At 41.5% G+C, this 25,070-nt stretch overlaps 1 protein-coding gene across 4 annotated transcripts in view; it reads right to left on the reverse strand.

The window, feature by feature from the left end:
• The window catches only part of cep112 (centrosomal protein 112), a 572,452-nt gene that overhangs the window by 412,051 nt on the left and 135,331 nt on the right, over window positions 1-25,070 (reverse strand). For all 4 annotated transcript variants that reach the window (XM_060844726.1, XM_060844724.1, XM_060844725.1 and 1 more), the window contains exon 9: window positions 595-681. In XM_060844726.1, the coding sequence (XP_060700709.1) occupies window positions 595-681 (87 nt within the window). The remainder of the gene's footprint in view (window positions 1-594; window positions 682-25,070) is intronic.

Below are 25,070 nucleotides of genomic sequence, written 5' to 3' on the forward strand. Positions count from 1 at the left end.
TTTGGTCTTTCAGAGGAAAATAAGGCGATGCTGACCAGTATATTCATTGAAATTTTACTTTTTCCAACTGTTTGGTTTACTGTGCAAAGCCTGAAAATTCTTTTCAGCAGTCACATGACCAGAATGTACTGCAACTTCCTAAGTGCTGTGCAGCCATACACACACATCTCAGAGGGAAGAAAGACATTAGCTCAAACCGCTAACAGGAAAGATTGCCGTTATGACCCCACTCACAGGAAACAAGCAGACGGAGTTCCTTGAAATACAGGTGCAGAATCAGAAGTCCAAAGTATGTTGCGTTTAGAGAATCTCACAAGCGTACGACTGCATCACACTCTAACAATGATTTCATCAAACACAGTTGTGAAACTTATATTCATTCGGGCCTTTATGTAAATTCACTTGACCAAGAATTTAGGCCTCCACCTATGTTAGCTTAGTGAAAGTGAGAAAATATTCCATCCAAGGCTGATTGAACTCCCAACTTTCTTTTCTTCCTCCATTTTATTATTAGTGTGATGCCAAAATATTATGTTCTTACAGAAGCAATACCCTACAGCAAGATAAATTATTTTTAAAAACTTCTCAGTTTACCTTTTGAACATCCATATCATGCTTCTGCTGTAGTTTGAGCTTCTCCTCATGGAATTTTGCTTCCAGCATCTTTGTCTTCATTTCTATCTTTTGATTAAAAACAATTAAACAAAGCATGTTACTGAATCTGATTCCTACTTTAATTTAAAGAGAATGTCTAATCAAGCCATGAAATTTATCAGCACACGCTATCATTTACCATGCAAAGTGGTACCATGATGTTAGAATACTCCAGATGTTAGAATAATACTTTAATATTTAATTTTGACAACATTTTACTTAATGTTTAATTCACAGAATTTACTTAAAAAAAACAAAAAAATTATCATGTTTCTCACGATGAACTTCTTTGATTTAAGCTATAAATTATTTCACAATTTGTGATAATTTTATAATTTGCTGCTTGTTTCTCTGTTAGTGCCAGTCATTGCACTTTTCTTCAGTTCTTGAAGGCAATATGTTAGGACAGCCTCAACTGTATTGAAAGTAAATTTTAAATAAAGAAATGTACTTGTGGTAGGGCAGTAGGTATATAAACATTTTGTGTTTTACAGGCACTATAAACATTATGAACTGCCATGACAATGCGCATTCCCAGGAGGACAAAAGTGCCCATTCACAATTCCTTACCTCCACAATGAAGTGCCACATGATGGTCAGAACAAACAAGAATCATATTTTAGCTTGGATATTTAGGCCTTCGAGAGAATGCAGAGAAGAATTATTGGGATAACACCTGAGGCAGAACACTTCAGTGTTGTGTTAAGACGATGGAAATCTGGATTCTTCACTTCTCAGCAAAGCAGGCTACGCAAAGTAAAATGGAGCAGATAGGAGGAAACTCCAAGTGCTGGCAGAAGGGTCAGTAACCAACAGTGACAGGTTTAAGATAATTATAGAGTGAGGAAAATGGAAGGACTTTGTTAGACTATAAGATTTGATTCAGAAAAGGTCATCAGAAAGATTTTGGATACTTTACAGAAATTTTTAAATGAGAATTGAATATATGCTGGAAGAGGCAAAAAATCGCATGGCAATGGAAAACAGCAGGAAAGTGGGACTGCATGGATAGTTCTTTGAAAAGACCCAGTCAAACCTTCTTTCTGTAAAATTGCATAATTCTATGACAAAGTAACTCGTAGGAGATTTAGCAGGTGTTCACAGATACCATGCCCTCCAACTGATCATTTGTCACCTTCAGAGAAATGTTTGTTAATTTGCTACTACATGCAATGGAGAGCAATGCACCAACCAAACTACGAAGATACAACACCCTGCTACTACTTTACTATGCCATAAGTAGTGCATTTTATCATTGAAATTACTTTAAATAACAGCAGTGTTTAAAATCTTACAACTGAGGTGGAACTTACTTAGCATAATGCATCACGTGTAGCAAAAGTGCCTGTGGCCTGTACTGTCATTTTAATCTGCAATGTGATAAACTTTTCTCCCCCCCGACAAAATCTGATTTGATCATCTTGATTAACTCATTTTCAACTGATGCTTTGCTAATTTAATTTTCAACTCTGCTGCAACATACATTAACTTTGAGCATTTTCTGACAGTCATTTTTTTGTTTAGTTCATTCAATTCTCCTCTCATTACCAATTTCAATTATGCTTGTCTTGCACGTATTCACTTAAAAAAGAATAATCTATTTGATCCGTTTAGTTTCCTACATTATAAACGTAGCTCAATGCATATAGGCACGTAGTCATCTAATGCTAAGGCTCCATCTGCTTTGAGAAAGTGAGGGCTGCAGATGCTAGAGATAAGAGTTGAGAGCATGGTGCTGGAAAAGCACAGCAGGTCAGGCAGCATCCAAGGAGAGGGAGAATCGATGTTTCAGGCATAAGCCCTTCATCAGGGATGAGGCTTGAGGGCTGAGGTGCTGAGAGATAAATGGGAATGTGATAGCAGATGAAGGTGGGGGTGCGGAGGTGATAGGTCGAAAAAGAGGATGGAGCGGATAGGTGGGAAGGAAGATGGACAGGTCAAGAAGTGGGGATAAGGAAACTGGTGAAATCCAAATTGATCCTGTATGGTTTCAGACTGCCGATATGGAAGATAAGGCATTTTTCCTCCAGGCATCGGGTGGTTAGGGTTTGGTGATGGAGGAGGCCCAGGGCCTGCACGTACTTGGTAGGAGGAGTGAGTTAAAATGTTCGGCCACAGGGCAGTGGGGTTGGTTGGTGCGGGTGTACCGAAGCCGACATTTAAATAGATGAATGCACCTCAGCTCTCCAATGGCCAAATTACTTGCGACATTGAGAATATGAAGGTCCAAAAGGAGAAATAGCTGATGGATAAAAATCAAACCTTAGGCACAACTGATAAAATCTTGAAATCTGTTTACTATTTTCCATCTCCTCACAGTAATGTACACATTCAGTAACATTAGTTTTATGTCAAGAAACAGATTTACATAAAGTGCTTACACTTGTATTCAAAATCACTTCCATAATTACTTGCATCATATTTTCCTTTTGCCTGGAATATCTATAAATCTATTATAATAGCAATAGTTCCACTTACAATGCAAGACTTTCCCAGACTATTCAGGTTATGTTTGCAGTCCATTTGAAGTCCATCTGTTCTGATCCTCTCTCAAAGGTCACAGTGGTTTTAATATGATTCATGGTTTGTAGGTGTCAGTGACAAAGTCAGCATTTATTGCCCATCCCCAACTGTCCATGTTCCACTATCTCCTATACTTCTGATGCAGAGTGGCTCACTAAGTCTTTTCAGAGACAATGCTGTGGATTTAGAGTCATACAACAGCCAGATGAGCTAAGGATGGAACATTTCTTTCCCTGAAAGATTCTAGTAAAAAAGCCTGCAAGTTCAGGGTCATTATCGGTCAAAGAGGAGCCAGATCTTCTTCACTAACACCCAGAATAAAACACCATTGATCACTATCTGTGCAGGCTAATAATATGCTATCATGCATCTTTTTAAGGTGAATTTTTAACTAATCATGTTTTTTAAAAAATTCATGGAATGTGGGTGTCACTGCCTCGGTCAGCACTTATTACTCATTTATGACTGCCCTGAGAAAGGTCATAACCAGCTGCCTTCTTGAACAACTGCAAAAGGTACTTGGGGTTTAAGGACACCTATCATGCTGTCAGGGAGAGAGTTCAGGATTTTGATCGAGCAACAATGAAAGAAAGGCAATACAGTTCCAAGTCAGGATGGAGTGTGGTTTGGATGGCAATTTGCAGATGTTTCCAAGCAACCACTGGTTTTCTTTTAGGCCTCAGTAGATTTTTTAGATGGTTCAGACTGCTATCACTGTGCACGAGTGCTGACTGGAGCAAGTATTTAGGCAGTGGATGGAATGCTAATTATTTGGGTTTCTCCTGAATGGTTTCAAGTTGAGTGTTGTTAGACCTGAAACCATCTTGGCAAGTAGGATATATTACATCATACTCCTGACATATGGCTTATAGATGGTGGACATGTTTTGGGGAGACAGGAGGCGAATTACTCTCAATAGAATACCTAGCCTCTGACCTGCTCTTGCGGCCATTGTATTTATATAGGTAGTCCAGTTCAGATTCTAATCAATGGTAGTTCTCAGGATGTCCACTATGGTGGATTTAGGGTCTTGCATCTTCACGTGACTGCATTTCACAAAACATTCATGAACCAAATTATATGCTCAAGATACTTTCTGTTACATTCCAAGAAGGACCAGGTGGTCAAAATGATAACAGCTAAAGCTTTTTAAGGAGATGTTTACTTTACAGGAAGCAAGGTTAGACTAAAGTATTTCCCACTCAAATGGCCAATGACATCGATATGTCATGTGATCAGTCACTGTGAAAGCGACAATCCAACATACTTACATAAATACACAACATCCTTTCCCCTTTATGTCAGGGGTTCCTACAATGAAAACATCCACAATCATTTATACAACAGTCAGTAAGACATTCTGGAGGATCTTAATTCTGTTGGCACACCTCAGATGTTAGTTTATTTTTTCCCATTGACTTTAACCTCTAGTGTCTTAGGTGCACTAGGAACATCATTTATTGTCATCTTTTCCTGAGATGACTGAAAATTCAGAGGTTTAGACAATGTTGTGGCATTCACCACCAAGGCATTGTCTCCTTCAGATATTCCAGTTATTGTACTGTCCTCAATTATATCCATGTCTCTATTTTTCTGCAAATTCATTCTGGTTACAAGGGTTAATATGCATGACCTCTCCATACTATATCATCTCTCATCTGTACAGTGTAGGAAACTGGTCCAGTATGTGCTACAATGATGGCTGGTACCCATTTTTCACCAGTGGTATAATTTATCACCAGCACTTCTAGATCTCTTTTTGAAAACGTGATATTTGGCCTTGGTTGCTTGTTGAAAAACCTGATTCTATTATTCCTGTAAACAACATCTTTTGTCACGGGTGGTTTCAGCAAATCAAATGCTGAACACAATGGTGCTTCACCATGAGCAATGGCAGAGATCTTTGAATCAAAGTGGGTTTTGTTCTGGTATGTTCATAAAATTGGCTGAGTCTTTTGGACAGTGATCCTTGTTCTCGAGTTATCCTTAAGGATTGTTTCATGGTCTGAACAAACCTTTCTGCCAAACTACTGGTAGCAGGATGATAAGGAGCTGATTGGCTATGTCAAATTCACTTCTGCTTCAGATAGTCGGTAAACTCTTGTGATATATACTGTGGACTATTATCACTAATGAGTTGATCCGGATAACCAAACCCCACAAAAATCTCCCCTAGTTTTCCTAAAACACCCTTCAAAAGTAGTCAATATGGATTAGCTGCATTGGCCTTTCTGGTCATCCCATGGGTGTGATGATGCAAATGGAGGTAGTGCAAGAACTTTTGCACATATTTCGGCCTTCCCCTTAATTTCAGAGTCAAGCCCGAGCCACCAAAAATAGCTTTGGCTGCCTCCTTCATCTGACAATGTTACAGAGACCTTCATCCAGTTGGTTTAAAACACATTTCTTTATCTGTGATGGAATGATGATCATTCCCCATTGGAGACATTCTGCTGGTATGGATAATTCTAGCTTGTGTGGTACAGTGCTTCATTTCTGTGCCACAATCATCAGAACAACCCCAAAGTACCATGTCCATCACATTTAACGGTCGTGAATTATTTTCACTTTACTCTCAACTTGTCCTGTGTTACTGGAGTATTCTCTACTAGTTTAAAGTAGAAAATGTCAATATAAGGGCAGTTTGTAATCGACTTCTTTGACACAGGTAGTCTAGAAACTGGATTGTCAATACTTAACTGCATATGTGTGAGCTAATAGCAAACACACATATCTCTGCATACAGCCTGCTGATACAGAAGGCATCCCTGTATGAGGCCCAAATATTGTGGTCAACTGTGGCACCTTCTCAAAGGCTTTCTGGAAATTTGAATAGATCATATCCACTGGCTCTCCTTTGTCCAACTTACTTATTACTTCCTCAAAGAATTCTAACAGTTTCATAAAGCATGACCTGCCCTTGACAAAGCCAGGTTGACTCATCTCTATTTTACCATGCACTTTCATGTACTCTGCAGTCTCGTTCTTAATAACAAACTCTAAAATCTTGCCATTAACTGAGGTTAACCAGCCTACGATTTCCTGCCTTCTGCCTCTCTCTCTTCTTAAACAGGTGTGTTATTTTAGCCATTTTCCAGTCCTTTGGGGACCTTCCTGACTTCAGTGATTTCTGAAAGATCACGACCAATACCTCCACAATCTCCACAGCTATCTCATTCAGAATCTTGGGATATAGTCTGATCAGGTGATTTATCCACCTTCAGACTCTTAGCTTCCCCAGCACCTTATTTTTAGTGATGACCGTTACATTCACCTCTGAACCCTGACTCTCTTGAGGTTCTGGTATGCTGATATCTTCCACGATGAAGAGTGACACAAAGTACCTATTCAGTTCCTCCATCATTTCTTTGTTCCCAATTATTACTTCTCCAGCCTCATTTTCCAAAGGTCCAATGTCTACTCTTGTCTCTTTTTTATATATCTAAAAAAACCTTGTAATCTTCTTTTATATTCCTAGCTAGCTTGCCCTCAAATTTCATCTCCCTTCTTATTGCTTTTTTGGTTGTCCTCTATTCGTTTATAAAGGCTACCCAATCCGCTGGCTTCCCACAGCACGGTGGCACAGTGGTTAGCACTGCTGCCTCACAGGACCAGAGACTTGGGTTCAATTTCCACCTCAGGCGACTGACTGTGTGGAGTCTGCACATTCTTCCCGTGTCTGCGTGGGTTTCCTCCGGGTGCTCCAGTTTCCTCCCACAGTCCAAAAATGTGCAGGTTAGGTGAATTGGCCACGCTAAATTGCCCATTGTGTTAGGTGAAGGGGTAAATGTAGGGGAATGGGTCTGGGTGGGTTGCACTTCAGCGGGTCGGTGTGGACTTGTTGGGCCGAAGGGCCTGTTTCCACACTGTAAGTAATCTAATCTAATCATCTCACCATATCGTATGTTTTTCCTTTTGCTTTTATGCTGTCACTGACTTTCTTTGTCAGCCATGGTTGCCTCATCCTCCCCTTAACATATTTCTTCTTTCTTGGGATGAATGTCTGCTGTAACTCCCAAATAATCCCCAGTAACCCTTGCCTTTGCTGCTCTGCCATCTTCTCTGAGCACCCCTCCTAATCCACTCTGGCCAACTTCTCCATCACATCTTTGTAGTCATCTATATCAATTGTAATACTATTACATCTAATTCTGGCTTCTCCTCTCATATGAAGTGAAGCTTATCAAATTATGGTCACTGTCACCTAGGGGTTCCTTGACCTTAAGCTTCCTCATCAAGTCGACCTCCTTACAGATCACAAATCCAGAACCGCCTGTTCCCCAGTGGCTATATTACCAAGCTGCTTCAAAAGCCATCAAATACACGTCACAAATTCCCTTTCTCAGGATCCACTACCAATTTGATTTTCCCAGTCAACCTGCATATTGAAGTCCTCCATCATTATTGTAATAGTGCCCTTCTTTACATTTTTTTTCCCATTTCCAGATTTCCTGCTGCCCATCCTGACTCACGCCTGCCTCTGTTAATATTTCATTCTTAGTCAAGTCTTTCAGCCCTCACCCTCAACAATTTATCCTTCGAATTCTCCAACTTCATTCAAACCCAAGAGGTATCATGGGCACCTGTGGGTCCCAGCTATGCTTGCCTCTTCGTCGGGTACATGGAACAGTCTATCTTCCACAGCTACACCGACACCATTACCTACCTTTTCTTTCACTACAACGCCATCTCGTGCCCCCACGAGGGAGGTTAAACACTTCATCAACTTCATGAACACCTTCTACCCTGACGCCAAGTTCACCTGGACCATCTCAGAGACCTCCCTCCCCTTCCTGGACCTCTCCAGCTCTATTTCCAGCGACCAACTCAACATGGACATCTACTTCAAATCCATCTGGACTATACCTCCTCCCAATCTCCACATCCTGAAAAAACGCAATCCCTTATTCCCAATTCCTCTGCCTCCGCCACATCTGATCCTAGGAGGTCCAATTCCACTCCAGAAAATCCCAAATGGCCTCCTACTTCAAGGACCACAATTTCCCCTCCACGTGGTCAACAATGCCCAGCCAGCCCATCTCCTCCACTTCCCGCACCTCTGCCTGTGAACCCCACCCCTCCAATCACAAGGACAGAACCTCCCAGTCCTCACCTTCCACCCCACCAACCTCCAGATATAACGCATCATCCCCCACCATTTCTACCACCTACAGTCAGACTCCACCCCTTATAGCGTTCTGCACAGACCATTACTTCCACCAATTCCTCGTTAGGTCTACGCCTCTCCACCAACCCACCCTCCACTCCTGTCACTTTCCCTTGCCACTGCAAGAAGTGTAAAACCTACTCCTGCAACTCCTCCCTCACCTCTATCCAAGGTCCCACAGGATCCTATCACATTTGGCAGAGATTTTCCTTCACCTTCAAACACCTCATTTACGGTGTTCATTGCTCTCGATGTGGCCTCCTCTACATTGGGGAGACAGGACACCAACTTACAGAACGTTTCAGTGAACATCTCCAAGACACATGCACCAAACAACCCTATTGCCCTGTGGCCGAACACTTCAACTCCCCGTCCCACTCTGCTAAGGACATGCAAGTCCTGGGCCGCCTCCACCACTAAATTCTATATACAACACTTGGAGGAAGAACACGTCATCTTCTGACTTGGGACCCTCCAACCATATGGCATCAGTGTCAATTTCACCAGTTTCCTCATCTCCCTTCCCCCCATGTTATCCCACATCCAACACTCCAACTCAGCACCGCCCTCTTGAACTGTCCTCCCTTCTCACCTATCTGTTCCACCCTCCACTCTGACCAATCACCACCATCCCCCACCTTCATGTACCTATTGCATTCACAGCTACCTTCCCCCCATCCCCACCCCCTTCCCATTTATCTCTCAGCCCCTTTGCTCTCTCCTCCCCGCCAACATTCCTGATGAAGAGCTTACACTCGAAACATCGACTCTCCTGCTTCTCAGATGCTGCCTGACCAGCTGTGCTTTTCCAGCACCACACTTTTTGATTCTTTCAGCCCTGATCCTACTATTGATTTCTGCTTCGGTCACCGTACATGGTCTAATCGTTTCTGCCCTCAATATTTAATCAATATTCAATTAAAAATGCTCCTATTGCATTGAAGCACAAACAGGAAAATCACTGGTATGCACTCATAGTACAAAGTGTAGTACGTACAGCTACAAAAGTAAATGACTGCATTCAAGGTTAAAGGAAGAAATACAGAAGAGTTTGAAAACACAAAAATGATTACAAGACTCGCTGAATCTCAGGTTCAGATACAGTTATGAGCAAATCTTGATCTATTGCCAAAGTGAGCTAGTCGCTTGCTTTACAATACCCAAGGTGGTTAGATTTATGAAGGGTAGGAATAAAACTTTCATTTTGTCAGGTCTGCCCGTGGAGAATATCTAGCTGCAAGATACTGTCAAATGGCAGGAACAAAGGGTAAGGCAAAGATTATTGATTTTCTTAATATTACAAACTTATTCTAGGTCTTGTGCAAAAGTGGAGAAATTAAACTTATAAAAGACAGATTTCAACCAATTGTGAGAAAATATCAAAAACAAGTTGACTTGAATTCACGTAGTCTCAAAAAGTGCCATCTGTAATAACCAGCATTGTCAATTCTCTAGATCACTGTGCATAAGTCTATCTTTGGAACTTCTAAAACTTGAAATGACTATGTATAAAATTTGAGGAAGCATGCATCGTTACCATTTGAAATGGGGAGAAAAATAATGCTGGTAATTTATGTCAAATTAATGTAGCACAGTTTATTGAAAAAATTCCATGAAAATACCCTTGCATATCTGGATTTCCAGAAAACATCCAACAAGGTGCGGCACAAAAGACTAATGTATAAGATAAAGGTGCACAACATTGCGGTTAATGTATTAGCATAAATAGAGAATTGGTGAACTAACAGAAAGCAAAGAATGGGGATAAATGGGTGTTTTTCTGGTTGGCGATCAGAGGCTAGTGGTGTGCCCCAGGGATTAGCTTTGGGACTGCAATTATTTACAATTTATATAGATGATTTGGAGTTGGGTACCAAGTGTAGTGTGTCAAGGTTCACAGGTGACACTGAGGTGAGTGATAGAGCAAAGTCTGCAGAGGAATATAGATAAAGTGAGTGGGCAAGGGTCTGGCAGATAGAGTACAATGTTGATAAATGTGATGCTATCCATTTTGGCAGGAATAACAGCAAACTGGTAAATAATGAAAAATTACAGCATGCTGCTGTGCACAGGGACCTGGGTGGGCTTGTGTATGAATAACAAGTTATTTTGCACGGGCAGCAGCTAATTAAGAAGGCAAATGCAATACTGTCCTACACTGCACGAGGGATGGAGTTAAAAACAGGGAGATTATGCTGCAGCTGTATAGGGAGCTGGTATGGCCACACCAGGAGCACTGCATGCAGGTTTGTTCTCCTTATTTGAAAGGGATATACTGGCAAAGGAGGGGGTGCATAGGAGGTTCACTAAGTTGATTCCAGAGTTGAGGGTTGGCTTATCAGGAGAAATGAATAGACTGGCACTACACTCATTTGAATTTAGAAGAAATATTAAATTTAAAGCGTTATAGATTAGAAGCAGAGAGATTGTTTCCACTGACGGGTGAAATTTGAACTTGGGGGCATAGCCTCAAAATAAGAGGGAGTAGTTTTAGGACTGAATTGAGAGGGAACTTCTCCACCCAAAACGTTGTGAATCTGTGCAATTCCTTGCTCAGTGAAGAAGTTGAGGCTACCCCATTGAATGTTTTCAAGGCAAAAATAGATAAATGTTTGAACAATAAAGGAATTTAGGGTTATAGTAAGCAGGTAGGTAATTGGACATCTCTCCACCCCCGAGACTTCCAGCCTCATTCCTGATGAAGGGCTCCTGCCCAAAACGTTGATTTCCCGGTTCTTCAGATGCTGCCTGATCTGCTGTGCTTTTCCAGCACCACTGTAATTTTCAGCATTGGCAGTCCTCACTTTTGCCTCAGCAGATAAGTGGAACTGAATTCACGAGCAGATCAGCTATGATAGCATTGAATGACAGAGGAGGTTCAAAGGGCCAGGTGGCCTACTCCTGCTCCTAGTTCTTATGTTATGTATCTGCTGCCCTTGTACTTCTAAGATGGAAGTGGTCGTGGGTTTGGAACTACTGTTTGTGCAACTTTGGTGAATTTCTGCAGTTCATCTTGTAGATATTACACTCTGCTGCTATTGAGCTTTAGAGATGGAGAAAGTGGATGTTTGGGGATGTGGTGTCAATCAGGGGACTGCTTTAAACTGGATGGTGTCAAGCTTCTTGAGTATTGTTGGAACTGCACTCATCGGAGTATTCCATCACACTCTTGACTTGGGCCTTGTAGATGATAGGCAGACTTTGAGGAGTCAGGAGATGCAGTATTCCTAGCTTCTTACCTGCTGTTGTAGCCAACATGTTTATGTGGCTAGGACAGTTGACTTTCTGGTCAATGGTGACCTCCAGAATGTTGATAGTGGGGGATTCAGTGATGGTAACACCATTGAATGTCAAGGGGTGGTGGTTAGATTGTCTCTTCTTGGAGTTAGTCATAACTTGGCATTTGTGTGGTGCGGTTACTTGCCAGCTATCAGCCCAAGTCTGTTCAGATCTTGTTGCATTTGAACATGGACAGCTTCAGTATCTGAGGAGTCACAAATGGTGCCGAACATTGTACAATCAACAAGCATCCCCATCTTATGATGGAGGGGAGGTCAGAGATGTCCTGGGGTTGAGATGACTGACCTTCAACAATCAGTGCCACCTTTTTTTGTGCCAGATATGGCACCAACCACTGGAGAGTTTGCCCCCTGATACCCATTGATTCCAATTTTGCTAAGGCTCCTTGATGCCACACAGTCGAATGCAGCCTTGATGTCAAGGACTATCACTAACATTTCACCTCTAGAATTCAGTTCTTTTGTCTATGTTTGAACCAAGGCTGTAATGAAGTCAGGAGCTGAGTGTACCTGGTGGATCCCAAACTGGGCATCACTGAGCAGGTTAGTGATAAGCAGGTGCTGCTTAATAGTACGACAGATGACTACTTCCATCATTTTACTAATGATTGAGAGTAGACTGATGGTGCAGTGATTGGCCAGGCTAAATTTGTCCTGCTTTTTATGTACAGGACATACTTGGGCAATTTTCCACATTGTTTGGTAGATGCCAGTGTTGTCACTGTACTGGAGTAGCTTGGCTTAGAGAGCAGCAAGATCTGGAGCACAAGTCTTCAGTACTATTGCAGGAATGTTGTCAGGGCCCATAGGCTTTACAGTATCCAGTATCTCCAACCATTTCTTGAAGTCATGTGGAGTGAATCGAATTGGCTGAAGACTGGTATCTGTCATGCTAGGGACCACTGGATGAGGTCAAGAAGGATCATCTATTTGGCACTTCTGGATAAAGATCAGCCTTATCTTTTGCACTGATGTGCTGGGCTCTTCCATCATTGAGAGACTGGGGATATTTGTGGAGCCTCCTCCTCCAGTATGTTGTTTTAACAGTCCACCACCATTCACGACTGGATATGGCAGGATGGCAGAACTTAGATCTGATCATTGGTTCAGAGATCTACATAGCTCTGTCTATCTCTTGCTGCTTATGCAGTCTGGCATACATGTAGTCATGTTTAGTAGCTTCACCAGGTTGACATCTCATTTTCAGGTATGCCTGGTGCTGCTCCTGGCATGCCCTTCTGTACTCTCCATGGAACCAAGGTTGATTCTGCGGTTTGATGGTAATGGTTACGTGGGGGATATGCCAGACAATGAGGTTGCACATGTTTGAATACAATTCTTTTGTTGAAGGCCTGCAGCACCTCATGGATGCCCAAACTTGAGTTGCTCAATCTGATCGAAATCTGTCTCATTTAGTACGATGATAGTTCCACTCAGTTCCTTATATCCAGATCCCTCTTGTTCAATGGAAGATCCCTGGTATAATTGCAATTTGGGTATTATTTCTTCACAGGCATCTCTTGATCTCATCGATTAAATGGGATCGGACATGTCTCACACTAATAAGCTGCATACTTTGCAAAGGCCCCCAAGACACCTATTTCATACATTATGCATCCACATCCTGTACCATGGACATTCAAGACAGGAGGGGCATGGCGATTTTGATAAGGGATAGCATTACAGCTGTAGTGAGGGAGGAAATTCCCGGAAATACATCCAGGGAGGTTATTTGGGTGGAACTGAGAAATAAGAAAGGGATGATCACCTTATTGGGATTGTATTATAGACCCCCTAATAGTCAGAGGGAAATTGAGAAACAAACTTGTAAGGAGATCTCAGCTATCTGTAAGAACAATAGGGTGGTTATGAGAGGGGATTTTAACTTTCCAAACATGACTGGGACTGTCATAGTGTTAAAGGTTTAGATGGAGAAGAATTTCTTAAGCGCGTACAAGACAATTTTCTGATTCACTATGTGGATGTACCTATGAGAGAAAGTGCAAAACTTGACCTAGTCTTGGGGAATAAGGCAGGGCAGGTGACTGAGGTGTCAGTGGGGGAACACTTTGGGGCCGGCGACCATAATTCTATTAGTTTTAAAACAGTGATGTAAAAGGATAGACCAGATCTAAAAGTTGAAGTTCTGAATTGAAGAAAAATCAATTTTGATAGTGTTAGGCAAGACCTTTCAAAAGCTAATTGGGGGCAGATTTTGCAGATAAAGGGACGGCTGGAAAATGGGAAGCCTTCAGAAATTAGATAATGAGACAGACACAGTATATTGCTATTAGGGTGAAAGGGAAGGCTGGTAGGGTAGGTAAAGAAATTGAGGGTTTGGTTAAGAAAAAGAAGGAAGTATATGTCCGGCATAGACAGGATAGAGCGAGTGAATCCTTAGAAGAGTATAAAGGCAGCAGGAATATACTTAAGAGGGAAATCAGGAGGGCAACCAGGGGACATGAGCTAGCTTTGGCAAATAGAGTTAACGAGAATCCAAAGGGTTTTTACAAATATATTAAGGACAAAAGGGTAACTACGGAGAGAATAGGGCCCCTCAAAGATCAGTAAGACGACCTTTGTGTGGAGCCACAGAAGATGGGGGAGATACGAAACGAGTATTTTGCATCAGTATTTAATGTGGAAAAAGACATGGAAGATACCGAATGGAGGGAAATAGATGGTGACATCTTGAAAAATGCCCATATTACAGAGGAGAAAGTGCTGGATCCCTCGAAACGCATAAAAGTGGATAAATCCCCAGGACCTGATCAAGCGTACCCTAGAACTCTGTGGGAAGCTAGGGAAGTGATTGCTGGGCCTCTTGCTGAGATAGTCACAGGTGAGGTGCCGTAAGACTGGAGGTTGGCAAACATGGTGCCACTGTTTAAGAAAGCTGGTAAGGACAAGCCAGAGAACTATAGACCACTGAGTCTGATGTTTGAGGTGGACAAGATGTTGGAGAGAATCCTGAGGGACAGGATATATATGTATTTGGAAAGGCAAGGACTGATTCGGGATAGTCAACATGGCTTTGTGCATGGGAAATCATGTCTCACAAACTTGACTGAGCTTTTTGAAGAAGTAACAAAGAGAATTGATGAGGACAGAGCAGTAGACGTGATCTATATGGATTTCAATAAGGCATTCGACAAGGTTCCCCATGGGAGACTGGTTAGCAAGGTTGGATCTCATGGAATACAGGGAGAACTCGCGCTCTCTTCTTACATGGGGCAGGGTGGGTGGGGACAGGTAATAGATTTGGTCCCATTCACAGAAATCATTCCAAACTCTATAGAATTTTGGAAGATATTCACAAATGCTTGGACTATATCTACAGTCACCTCCTTCAACTCTGAGATACAAACTATCATATCCTGGCAATTTATCAGCCTTCAGCCCCATTAACTCCTCCAAAACAATCTTCTTACTGATGTTAATTGTCTTTAAGTTTGGTACAATCTTTAATCTTTCTAATCAACTGTAAATGATGGAACCATCCCTTCAAAATGTTCTTACTCATTGGAATGCATTAATTATGTGTATTCTAAAAGATCCCATTACTTCATCACTACTAGCCTCAACAGGTTAAATTTGCCAATTCACTTTAGCCAGCTCTATTTCAATGCCCTCATAATTGTCCTTATTAAAGTTTAAATAAGTAGTCTCAGACTCATACATAATGAAAGTAAAATTCAATTTTATTATGGTTGCTGCCAGTTAGAGACACCTTCACGTCATTGCACAATACTAGGTCTAGTATAACCTGTTCCCTGGTTGACTCTAGATTGTGCTGTTTCAGATATACCTCATTTTAGAAATTACTCCGAAAATATTCGATGAACTAATCATCTACACAATCTTTATCCATCTTACTTTTCTGGTCTAAACGTGGAGTAAAATCTCATCTGATTATCACAGTACTTTTATGACAAGCTCCCATTACGTTTTTCTTGATGTTTCCTACGACCGTGGGGTCAGTGTTCGGAATTTGAACAGCACTCTCACAAGTGGCGCATTTGACCTCAAGCATCTTTTTCCTTCTGCAATCGCACTTGTTTTCACATACACCAAAGTCTCATGGTTGCAGTATAGTTATCTGACAAGTTAGCAAGTGACACAAAGTTTAGCTTGTAACTAGCTTCACAAGTGTTGGTAGAAGACTTATTGTTCTAGACGTTCACCATGTCTGGTTTACTCTGTGTGTACATCAAACTTCCACAAATCGTTGCAACACATATTGTATCACCTGTCTGATCATTTGCACCTAATCATAAGGTACCCATAAGTAAAATATGTATTTTTGGGGAGAAATATTTTGCTGACTACAAATGCAAGCATAGCATGATATGCAAAAACATGATTTTGGAGCCCTGAAAAAGTTTACATGCTGGGTCAACTTATACATGGTGATCTATGATATTAGACTTCCTTGCATCCTTGATCTTTTTCATCAGCCCTGATAATCCGCCTACACTTCAGTTACATGTGCATGCTTGTTAGTGTGGGTGGGAGATAACTTTTAAATGACTGAGAAAATTTTAAGCTAACTCATTTAAACCATTACGTTACAAGTAATGTACTTAACCACTTCAGAGTCTGCAGCTCATCAACTGTCACTCAAGGACACTCAAAGATTTCTTTCCCACATTTTAAGCTGTTTCAAGAGTACCAGATTAAAAGCTAATATACATTCCATTAACTAGATAATGCTCTGAAATGGCTAATAAATAAAGAAATTTCGAATCTGTTATGATGGTTGCAGAGCATTTTACAAATAAAATTACCAATTCAAAGGAAGTTTGGAGTAACAATATAAATGATTTGAAACCAAATCCCTTACCTGTTCACTTGCAGACGATACATGGCATGTTTAGTGCAAACATGAAGGGATAGGAAAATAAAATGTTTAAGCTTACAACAGTAGTATTATCTAGAAAGAGGACTGCATTCTAAGTTGTCATTACCTCTGGAACTGAATTCAATTCCAACTTATTGTGATGCCTCTTTTTCATAATTATTTAGATTTTACATGAAAATTCTGTCTAGTCTGAACCAAGCCCCTTATAAGCATGTGCTCACAGCACTAAACTGCCTACACAGTGGCACTAAATTGGATTACCGAATGTACAAAAGACCCTAGGAATAAGTGAAGAGGATTTGAAAGTATACAGTTTGGAGCAGTAGGATGAGTTCTTTCATCCGCTGTTGGTGTTGTATCACATTGCTTGGGCAGTGCTCTATGTGTTTTATTCTCCAACCAATCTTTATGTACCCACATTTAGAATGTTCAATGCTTACAGATTGGAAACAGAATGTTATTTGCATGGACTGACATCTATCACGTTGACAAGAAAGCACACAAACTACAAAATAGGTACTTTAACCTCAACATCCTAACCTGAAATGAAGTGACTTGCATAAAAATTAAAACTGTTGACTTTTAATCAGTTATCACATGCTGTTCATATAAGTTTTCATGTCTGTCACAGACCTCAGAGTTCTTCAAAATGATGTTTTTAATAAGAAATAACAAACACACAACAGATGTGAGACAAAGCAATTTACTGCTCGGGAGAATTTATTAATATAAAAAAAAAACGATGGAAAAACACTAATGCTTGTATTGCAAATTTCATAGATTTGTTTGATGGCGTGCAATTTATTTGCTCGTACTGGGTACCTGAGATAAAACACAAAAAAAAAATTTGGCTTTCCTACTGATGTAGTGGCTTAGCAATTAGTAGCAATGTGCTAACTGAGGACTAACAGTTTTACTTCAGGTTCTTGGGTTTACATGGAGAAAGCTGTTTAGTTTTGAAATAACTCCACAGAGGCAGGATCCAATCAACAAGTCACCTTTATTTTTACATACACAGTACATGGACACTAACTAGTTTGTTCAGAGACAATCCTTAGAATGAGGAGGCTCTCTGAAACTCCTGTTTATACCTGTCAGCGAGGACACTCTGATTGGGCAAGGTTAAGGGATGCCATCGTTACTAAGATCCATTTGGCCCTCATTCCAAACATTACATCCCTCTCCCTCTTCTTATAGCTTCTTCTGGAGGTTTTCACATCAGGTCCAGGTCCTCCAACTTCAAAATGGGCGGCATGTACTGGACCACTGCCCATCTCTTGCGCCCAGAGAATCTCCAAAGAAATTCCTCGACTTTTTCAGGCAGTACTGGTATCGAGGCTATGACATCAGCTATATCCATCTCAAACTGCGAAGTTTCTTCAATTCTAAATGGAGGGGGAGATGTCTCACATCTGTTGTGCGTTTGTTATTTCTTATTAAAAACATCGTTTTGAAGAACTCTGAGGTCTGTAACAGACATGAAAACTTATATGAACAGCATAGCTTCTGACAGCCTTTCTGACTGTTCTGAGGGGCGTGGATATGTTCTGCTATGTTTTCTCCATGTTTTCTCAGGAGTGCCTCACTTATATGAACTTCGTATGTCACGTGGGGTGGGGAGGGAAACGGAGGACACCAGACCTCATGTCGACCTCACCTTGTACCCAAGCAGGGCCATTTCCGTGGTTTCTACCAAACTTTATCCACTGAAGTAAACCGTCTCGCTCGCTTAGAGCAGGCATATGGCTGGCATCAGCATTCCTGATGCCATTTCACCTCACCACCTCCGGTCACCATGTCCAGGAATATCAGGTTTAATCTGGAGTCTTGTCTCTGTCAGTAACTCTGCTGGAGCTATCCCTATACTTGTGCGAGGGGTGGTCCTATAATCAAAAAGGAACCTGGAGAGTTTGGTATCGTGTGAAGCTGTTGGCTGTTTCTTCTAGCCTGGCTTCAAAGTTTGGACTGCTTTTTCTGTCAGACCATTGGACATTGGATGGTATCGATCATGCAGAATGCCATTCAACTTTAGGGAGTATTCAAATTCCCTGCTGATAAATCTCTGACAAATACTTCAGGGAGTCTATGTATTGCAAATATGTTCATGCCTTTTCAATCAACACCCCAGAGTCTGCCTAAAAAAAGGCTCTCTTTTCAAATACTGGGGCCAGTCTTTGAAGGAAGGATCAAACAAGTCAAACTTCACAAATAAAGGCATGATGCCAGAAGTGCTTACCCCAACTCAGAGATGACAGGTGTGAGTGAATTTTCTCTCATCACTACTGAAATAACTCCAAGGAAGCAGCTATCCCATCACCACGTTTTTTTTTTACACATGCACTGTTCATGCACTCTGACCAGCTTGTTCAAAGCCAGTCCCTAGAAAGAGGAGACTCTCTGAGATTCCTGTTTATATCTGTCAGCTAGGGATCCCTCTTTGTCCCAGGTTAACAAACTTAATCAAGGAACTCATACACTATGAAATCCACCCGGCCCTCATTCCAATCACTGCAAGCTCCTAATTTTACTAATCCCCTGTTCATTGAGACATCAACTTTAATGCAAACAGCAGGCCATATAATCATGAATGCAAAGTTGTATTTGTTCAGCACATAGAACACATCATCAAATCCCATAAATAACATAGGAAAATCTTGTTAACTTTTGGCATTTCACAGCACAATAGAGTCTGCAAAACCAAAGAAACATTGTTTCAATAACCAAGCACTGAAAGCACTACAGAACATGAGTTAAGAATGGAGGATGTAACCTATGGAGTAGAAAGCCAAGTAGAAGATTGTTTAAGTAATACCTTGACCTGGTATCACAATCTCCTGTCATGTAATATTACAAAAAGACTGTCACAAGCTAGCACAGATTCACTTTTACGAACTACATAGACACCAGCTAACACAACAGTGAGAGTGCTTGACGGTATTTATTTAATGCTGCATTCTAATATTTCTATGCTGTAGAATATAATAATATTTTAATAAATAATATCAAATTCTCATCATAATGAAATCTTGGATTCTAATCTTCAGGCAGGTGTTTTATTGGCTGGAGCCAGCATTGTGAGATTTGACATTCAGCTAACTTTCAGTTACTAATGTACAGATTTTCAAATTTCTGCTCTAAAACACATCAGCTGACATGCTGAATGAATACCCTGAAGCATGTAGCATGTTGGAATGGATGAAGTAATTGCTTCTCAAAGCAGTTATATATCTGGCCAATAAAGCATCCCTCAACAAGAAATGGTAGATCTGCCAGAAACTGCACAAAGCCAAACAGGCAATGAAGCAGTAAATGCATAACTGCAGGGCTATTTTAATAGGTCACAACATGACCAGGTAAAGGGCACTAGAAATTAACAAATAGTCATCACTGACATGTTACACTTAAAATAGAAGCATTCTGCAGTTAAACGAAAAGAACAAACACTGGAACATAACAAACTGACTATTCAGAGAGTGTATAATGGCTTAAATACATGCTCTGCAGTTGCATTGTACATTTTACAGAACTAATGATTTATAACCCTCTGCAGGTGATTGTTGGAACAGATCAAAAAGACTTTGTTGAGGGAGTAAGCAAGAATTTATTGCAGAAAGTGCCTAGAAGAAGTTTCATTTTAAACTGATATGTCTATTTGACCAGGAAAATTAAGAAATGAGGCATGCTGTTCTTTAATTAGAATATGTCCTCTAATAATATAAGGCCCACCAGACTTTGCTTTTATGTCTCCCAATCTGTCAATATATTCAGAATTATCTTTTGTTCACTTGTGAAACCTTTTCAAAACAATGACCTGAGATCTTGGACCTGATTGGCCAGTAGGGCTGTAATTCATAAATCTGATGAGATCTGAACTGTAGCTTCAAGAGGACAGCTTCTGCTGCAACATTTGAATGAATAATAAAAAAAGACAATACAAGTAATGGACACAAACTGTTCATCCAATTAATTAGCTTTGCAACATCTCATACATTTCTATTAAGCATCTATCATGCCATCACTAAGCAAAATCAGCTAAACATTTGTCTTTAGTGCAACACCAGACAGAAGCCACTAACCTGAAATAGTAATTTCAGGCAATCTTCACTGTTGCACATCTTGTTATTGCTATTTGATAAATGCAAGTAAGCAGGGGCTAATTAAGGCTCTTCAACTTGCATCCCAGTTCAAGTGCAGCAATTTAGGGGTCAAAGCTGGGAAATTCTGGTCAATAGTTTTGTTTTATTACACTTGCTGAGGAATTATTGGTACCTCTAACTTAATTACTGAACCCTTATATTTTATTTTCTTGTCTAACCTATCCATTTATTTTACAATACAATTAATCGAACTGCTTTTCTGTTCATTTACATCCTGACATCCACTTTGGCAGGGCCTCAAATCAAAGGCTTATTTCAACAAAGTAGCTACTTCAGTTCATTGAGTGCACAGGTAAAAGGAAGGCCAGGGCAGCTATGATACCTGACATGAAAAAAATTGCTAAAACTGTCAGCAAATTGCACATCAATAGTGAACTAAAAATAAAAGTGCTGGAGAAACTCAGTAGGTTTAGCAGCATCTGAAAGACAGAACAGAGTGCAATGCTTCTTCTTTAGAACACATCAATTGGGGTCAATTCAATAAGTGATGGCAACATAACGATGAGCAATAAAGTCCAAGTGGAGAGGAGAGGAAAAAGGATGGAGAAAAATATGTAAAACAAAGCTAATAAAAATCAGCATGAAAAGCTGTTGTAATGTTAACTCAATTTCAAACCAATGCAAAATTCAAAATCTAAAATGAGTTTTGTTCTGGGAGGCTGAAATTTGTTCAGACCTACTAGCAGTCCACAAGTTAAAGTGCAAACTAGCACATTCCATGGTTGGAGCGGAACTCAAAACACTCTTTCCCCCAACAAAGGAAGAAAGTCGGGGTACAAACCATGCAGACACCACTCATGCATTGCTAGCTTCTTCGTGAATAGCATCAACCTTGTTACTATCTGTTAAGAATACTGAAGAGGATATAGAAAGAAAAACTGCATGCACTCCCAGATGCACTGACATTAACCAAACTGCTTTATTAGTACGTTTTGAAATCTACTACTTTTAGCATGCATTAAGATTCATGATATGGTGGTAATTGTGAAACACACAATGCCCAGACACATTGGCTGCAAGATCGGCAACATTCAAGTTTTCTAGATGATGATATCACATTTCTTTCCAAAGGTTCATTCAAGGAATGTAACTGAAACACTTGCGTGGTATGGTAATCTAAATTTGATTACCAGTTTGATTATTGCCTTGATCCTCTTTCCCAAAATAGAAACAAAACGACAAACCTTTGTAATGCAAACCCCAATCAAGATTCTATCTCATGTATGCATTAGCTCTAAAATGACCACAGCTAACCAAGTAATGTTTGAAGCAATCAAAGAAACCATAACTGATTTAATGAGCCATTCGCAGTTTCACTGTACCACCCGTGAGTACTTAGACATGCGTGGCTTAATCTTTGAGACAAGCATATGCTACTAGCAGATCAATCAGGGTGCTGAACCCAAAAGACTGTCCACCAAACGACTGGCGCCCGCAACGATTCAGTATTTCAAAGGACAGCTCAAAACTCCAAAATCACAAACTGCTTCCTTGTGGGTCAGCCAAGGTGCAACACTGTTTGTGCCATAGACCTAAGTGTGTCAGATCCAACAAACGTGGTAAAAACAATGACTGCAGATGCTGGAAACCAGATTCTGGATTAACGGTGCTGGAAGAGCACAGCAGTTCAGGCAGCATCTAAAGTGCAGCAAAATCGATGTTTCGGGCAAAAGCCCTTCATCAGGAATACAGGCAGTGAGCCTGAAGCGTGGAGAGATAAGCTAGAGGAGGGTGGGGGTGGGGAGAAAGTAGCATAGAGTACAATGGGTGAGTGGGGGAGGAGATGAAGGTGATAGGTCAGGGAGGAGAGGGTGGAGTGGATAGGTGGAAGAGGAGATAGGAAGGTAGGACAAGTCCGGACAAGTCATGGGGACAGTGCTGAGCTGGAAGTTTGGAACTAGGATGAGGTGGGGGAAAGGGGAAATGAGGAAACTGTTGAAGTCCACATTGATGCCCTGGGGTTGAAGTGTTCCGAGGCGGAAGATGAGGCATTCTTCCTCCAGGCGTCTGGTGGTGAGGGAGCGGCGATGAAGGAGGCCCAGGACCTCCATGTCCTCAGCAGAGTGGGAGGGAGAGTTGAAATGTTGGACCACGGGGTGATGTGGTTGATTGGTGCGGGTGTCCCGGAGATGTTCCCTAAAGCGCTCTGCTAGGAGGCGCCCAGGTCCCCCCAATGTAGAGGAGACCGCATCTGGAGCAACGGATTCTCTGCTGGGAGGCGCCCACCTCTTGCAAAAAATGCCATCTCGTATTCCCAATTCCTCCGCCTCCGCCGTATCTGCTCCCAGGAGGACCAGTTCCACCACAGAACACACCAGATGGCCTCCTTCTTTACAGACCGTAATTTCCCTTCCCACGTGGTTAAAGATGCCTTCCAATGCATCTCGTCCACATCCCGCACCTCCGCCCTCAGACTCCACCCCTCCAACCATAACAAGGACAGAATGCCCCTGGTGCTCACCTTCCACCCTACAAACCTTTGCATAAACCAAATCATCTGCTGACATTTCCGCCACCTCCAAAAATACCCCAGCACCAAAGATATATTTCCCTCACCACCCCTTTCCGCCTTCCGCAAAAAACCGTTCCCTCCGTGACTACCTGGTCAGGTCCACGCGCCCCCTACAACCCATCCTGGCACTTTCCCCTGCCACCGCAGGAACTATAAAACCTGCGCCCACACCTCCTCCCTCACCTCTATCCAAGGCCCTAAAGGAGCCTTCCACATCCATCAAAATTTTACCTGCACATCCACTAATATCATTTATTGTATCCGTTGCTCCAGATGCGGTCTCCTCTACATTGGGGAGACTGGGCGCCTCCTAGCAGAGCGCTTTAGGGAACATCTCCAGGACACCCGCACCAATCAACCACACCACCCCGTGGCCCAACATTTTAACTTCCCCTCCCACTCTGCACTCATTGTTTTTACCTCATTGATTCTAACCTTATTCGCTGTCCACTACATCTCCAATTTTGGTGTCATCTGCAAACTTACTAACTACACCTCCTACGTTCACATCCAAATCATTTATATAACAACAAAAAGTAGTGGACCCAGCACTGTTCCTTGTGGCACACCACTTGTCACAGGCCTCCTGTCTGAAAGGCAACCCTCCACCACTACCTTCTGTCTTCTGCTTTCGAGCCAGTTCTGTATCCAAATGGCTAGTTCTCTCTGTATTCCATGAGATTTAATCTTGCTAATCCATCTAGCATAAGCAACTTTGTCGAACGCCTTACTGAAGCCCATATAGATCAAGTCCACCACTCTGTCCTCATCAATTTTCTTCATTACTTCTTCAAAAAAACTCAATCAAGTTCATGAGGGATGTTTGCCCACGCACAAAGCCATATTGACTATCCCTAATCAGAACTTCCCCTTCCACATACATGTAAATCCTGTTCCTCAGAATTCCTTCCAACAAGTTGCCCACCACCAATATCAGGCTCACCAGTCTACAGTTCCCTGGCTTTTCTTGGGGAGTGTTGCGAACGAAGAGACCTCGGAGTGCAGATTCATAGTTCCTTGGAAATGGAGTTGCAGGTAGATAAGGTAGTTAAGAAGGCACTTGGTATGCTTTCCTTTATTGGTCAAAGCATTGATTATAGGAGTTGGGAGGTCATGTTGAAGCTGTACAGGATATTGGTTCGGCCACTTTTGGAATATTGTTTTCAATTATGGTCTCCCTTCTATCAGAATGACGTTGTGAAACTTGAAAGGGTTCAGAAACAATTTACAAGGATGTTGCCAGGGTTGGAGAAGTTAAGCTATTGGGAGAGGTTGAATAGGCTGGGACTATTTTCCTTAGAGTATAGGAGGCTGAGGGGTGACCTTATTGAGGTTTACAAAATAAGCTGTATGGATAGGATAAATAGACAAGGTCATTTCCCTGGGATAGAGGAGTCCAGAACTAGGGTGCATAGGTTTAAGGTGAGAGGGAAAAGATTTAAAAAGGACTTAAGGGGCAAGCTTTTCACGCAGAGGGTGGTGTGTGTATGGAAAGAGCTGCCAGAGGAAGTGGTGGAAGCTGGTACTATTACAGCATTTAAAAGGCATTTGGGTGGGTATATGAATAGGGAGGGTTAGGGGATATGCGCCAAGTGCTGGCAAATAGGACTAGATTAGATTAGGATATCTGGTTGGCAAGGACGAGTTGGACCGAAAGGTCTGTTTCGATGTTGTATATCTCTACGGCCCTGTGAGAAGGCTAAGTCCTGTTTAAAAGTTAAAGTTCTTAACAGGAATAAGGCAAATTTTGAAGGTATGAGACAGGAACTTTCAAAACTTGATTGGAGTAGACTGTTCACAGGTAAAGGACAAGTGACAAATGGGAGGCTTTCAAGAGTGAGATAACGAGCGTTCAGAGGCATTATGTTCCTGCTAGAATGAAGGGTAAGGCTGGGAA

The sequence above is a fragment of the Hemiscyllium ocellatum genome, chromosome 25, assembly GCF_020745735.1.
Source record: "Hemiscyllium ocellatum isolate sHemOce1 chromosome 25, sHemOce1.pat.X.cur, whole genome shotgun sequence".
NCBI classification, from domain to species: Eukaryota; Metazoa; Chordata; class Chondrichthyes; order Orectolobiformes; family Hemiscylliidae; genus Hemiscyllium; species Hemiscyllium ocellatum.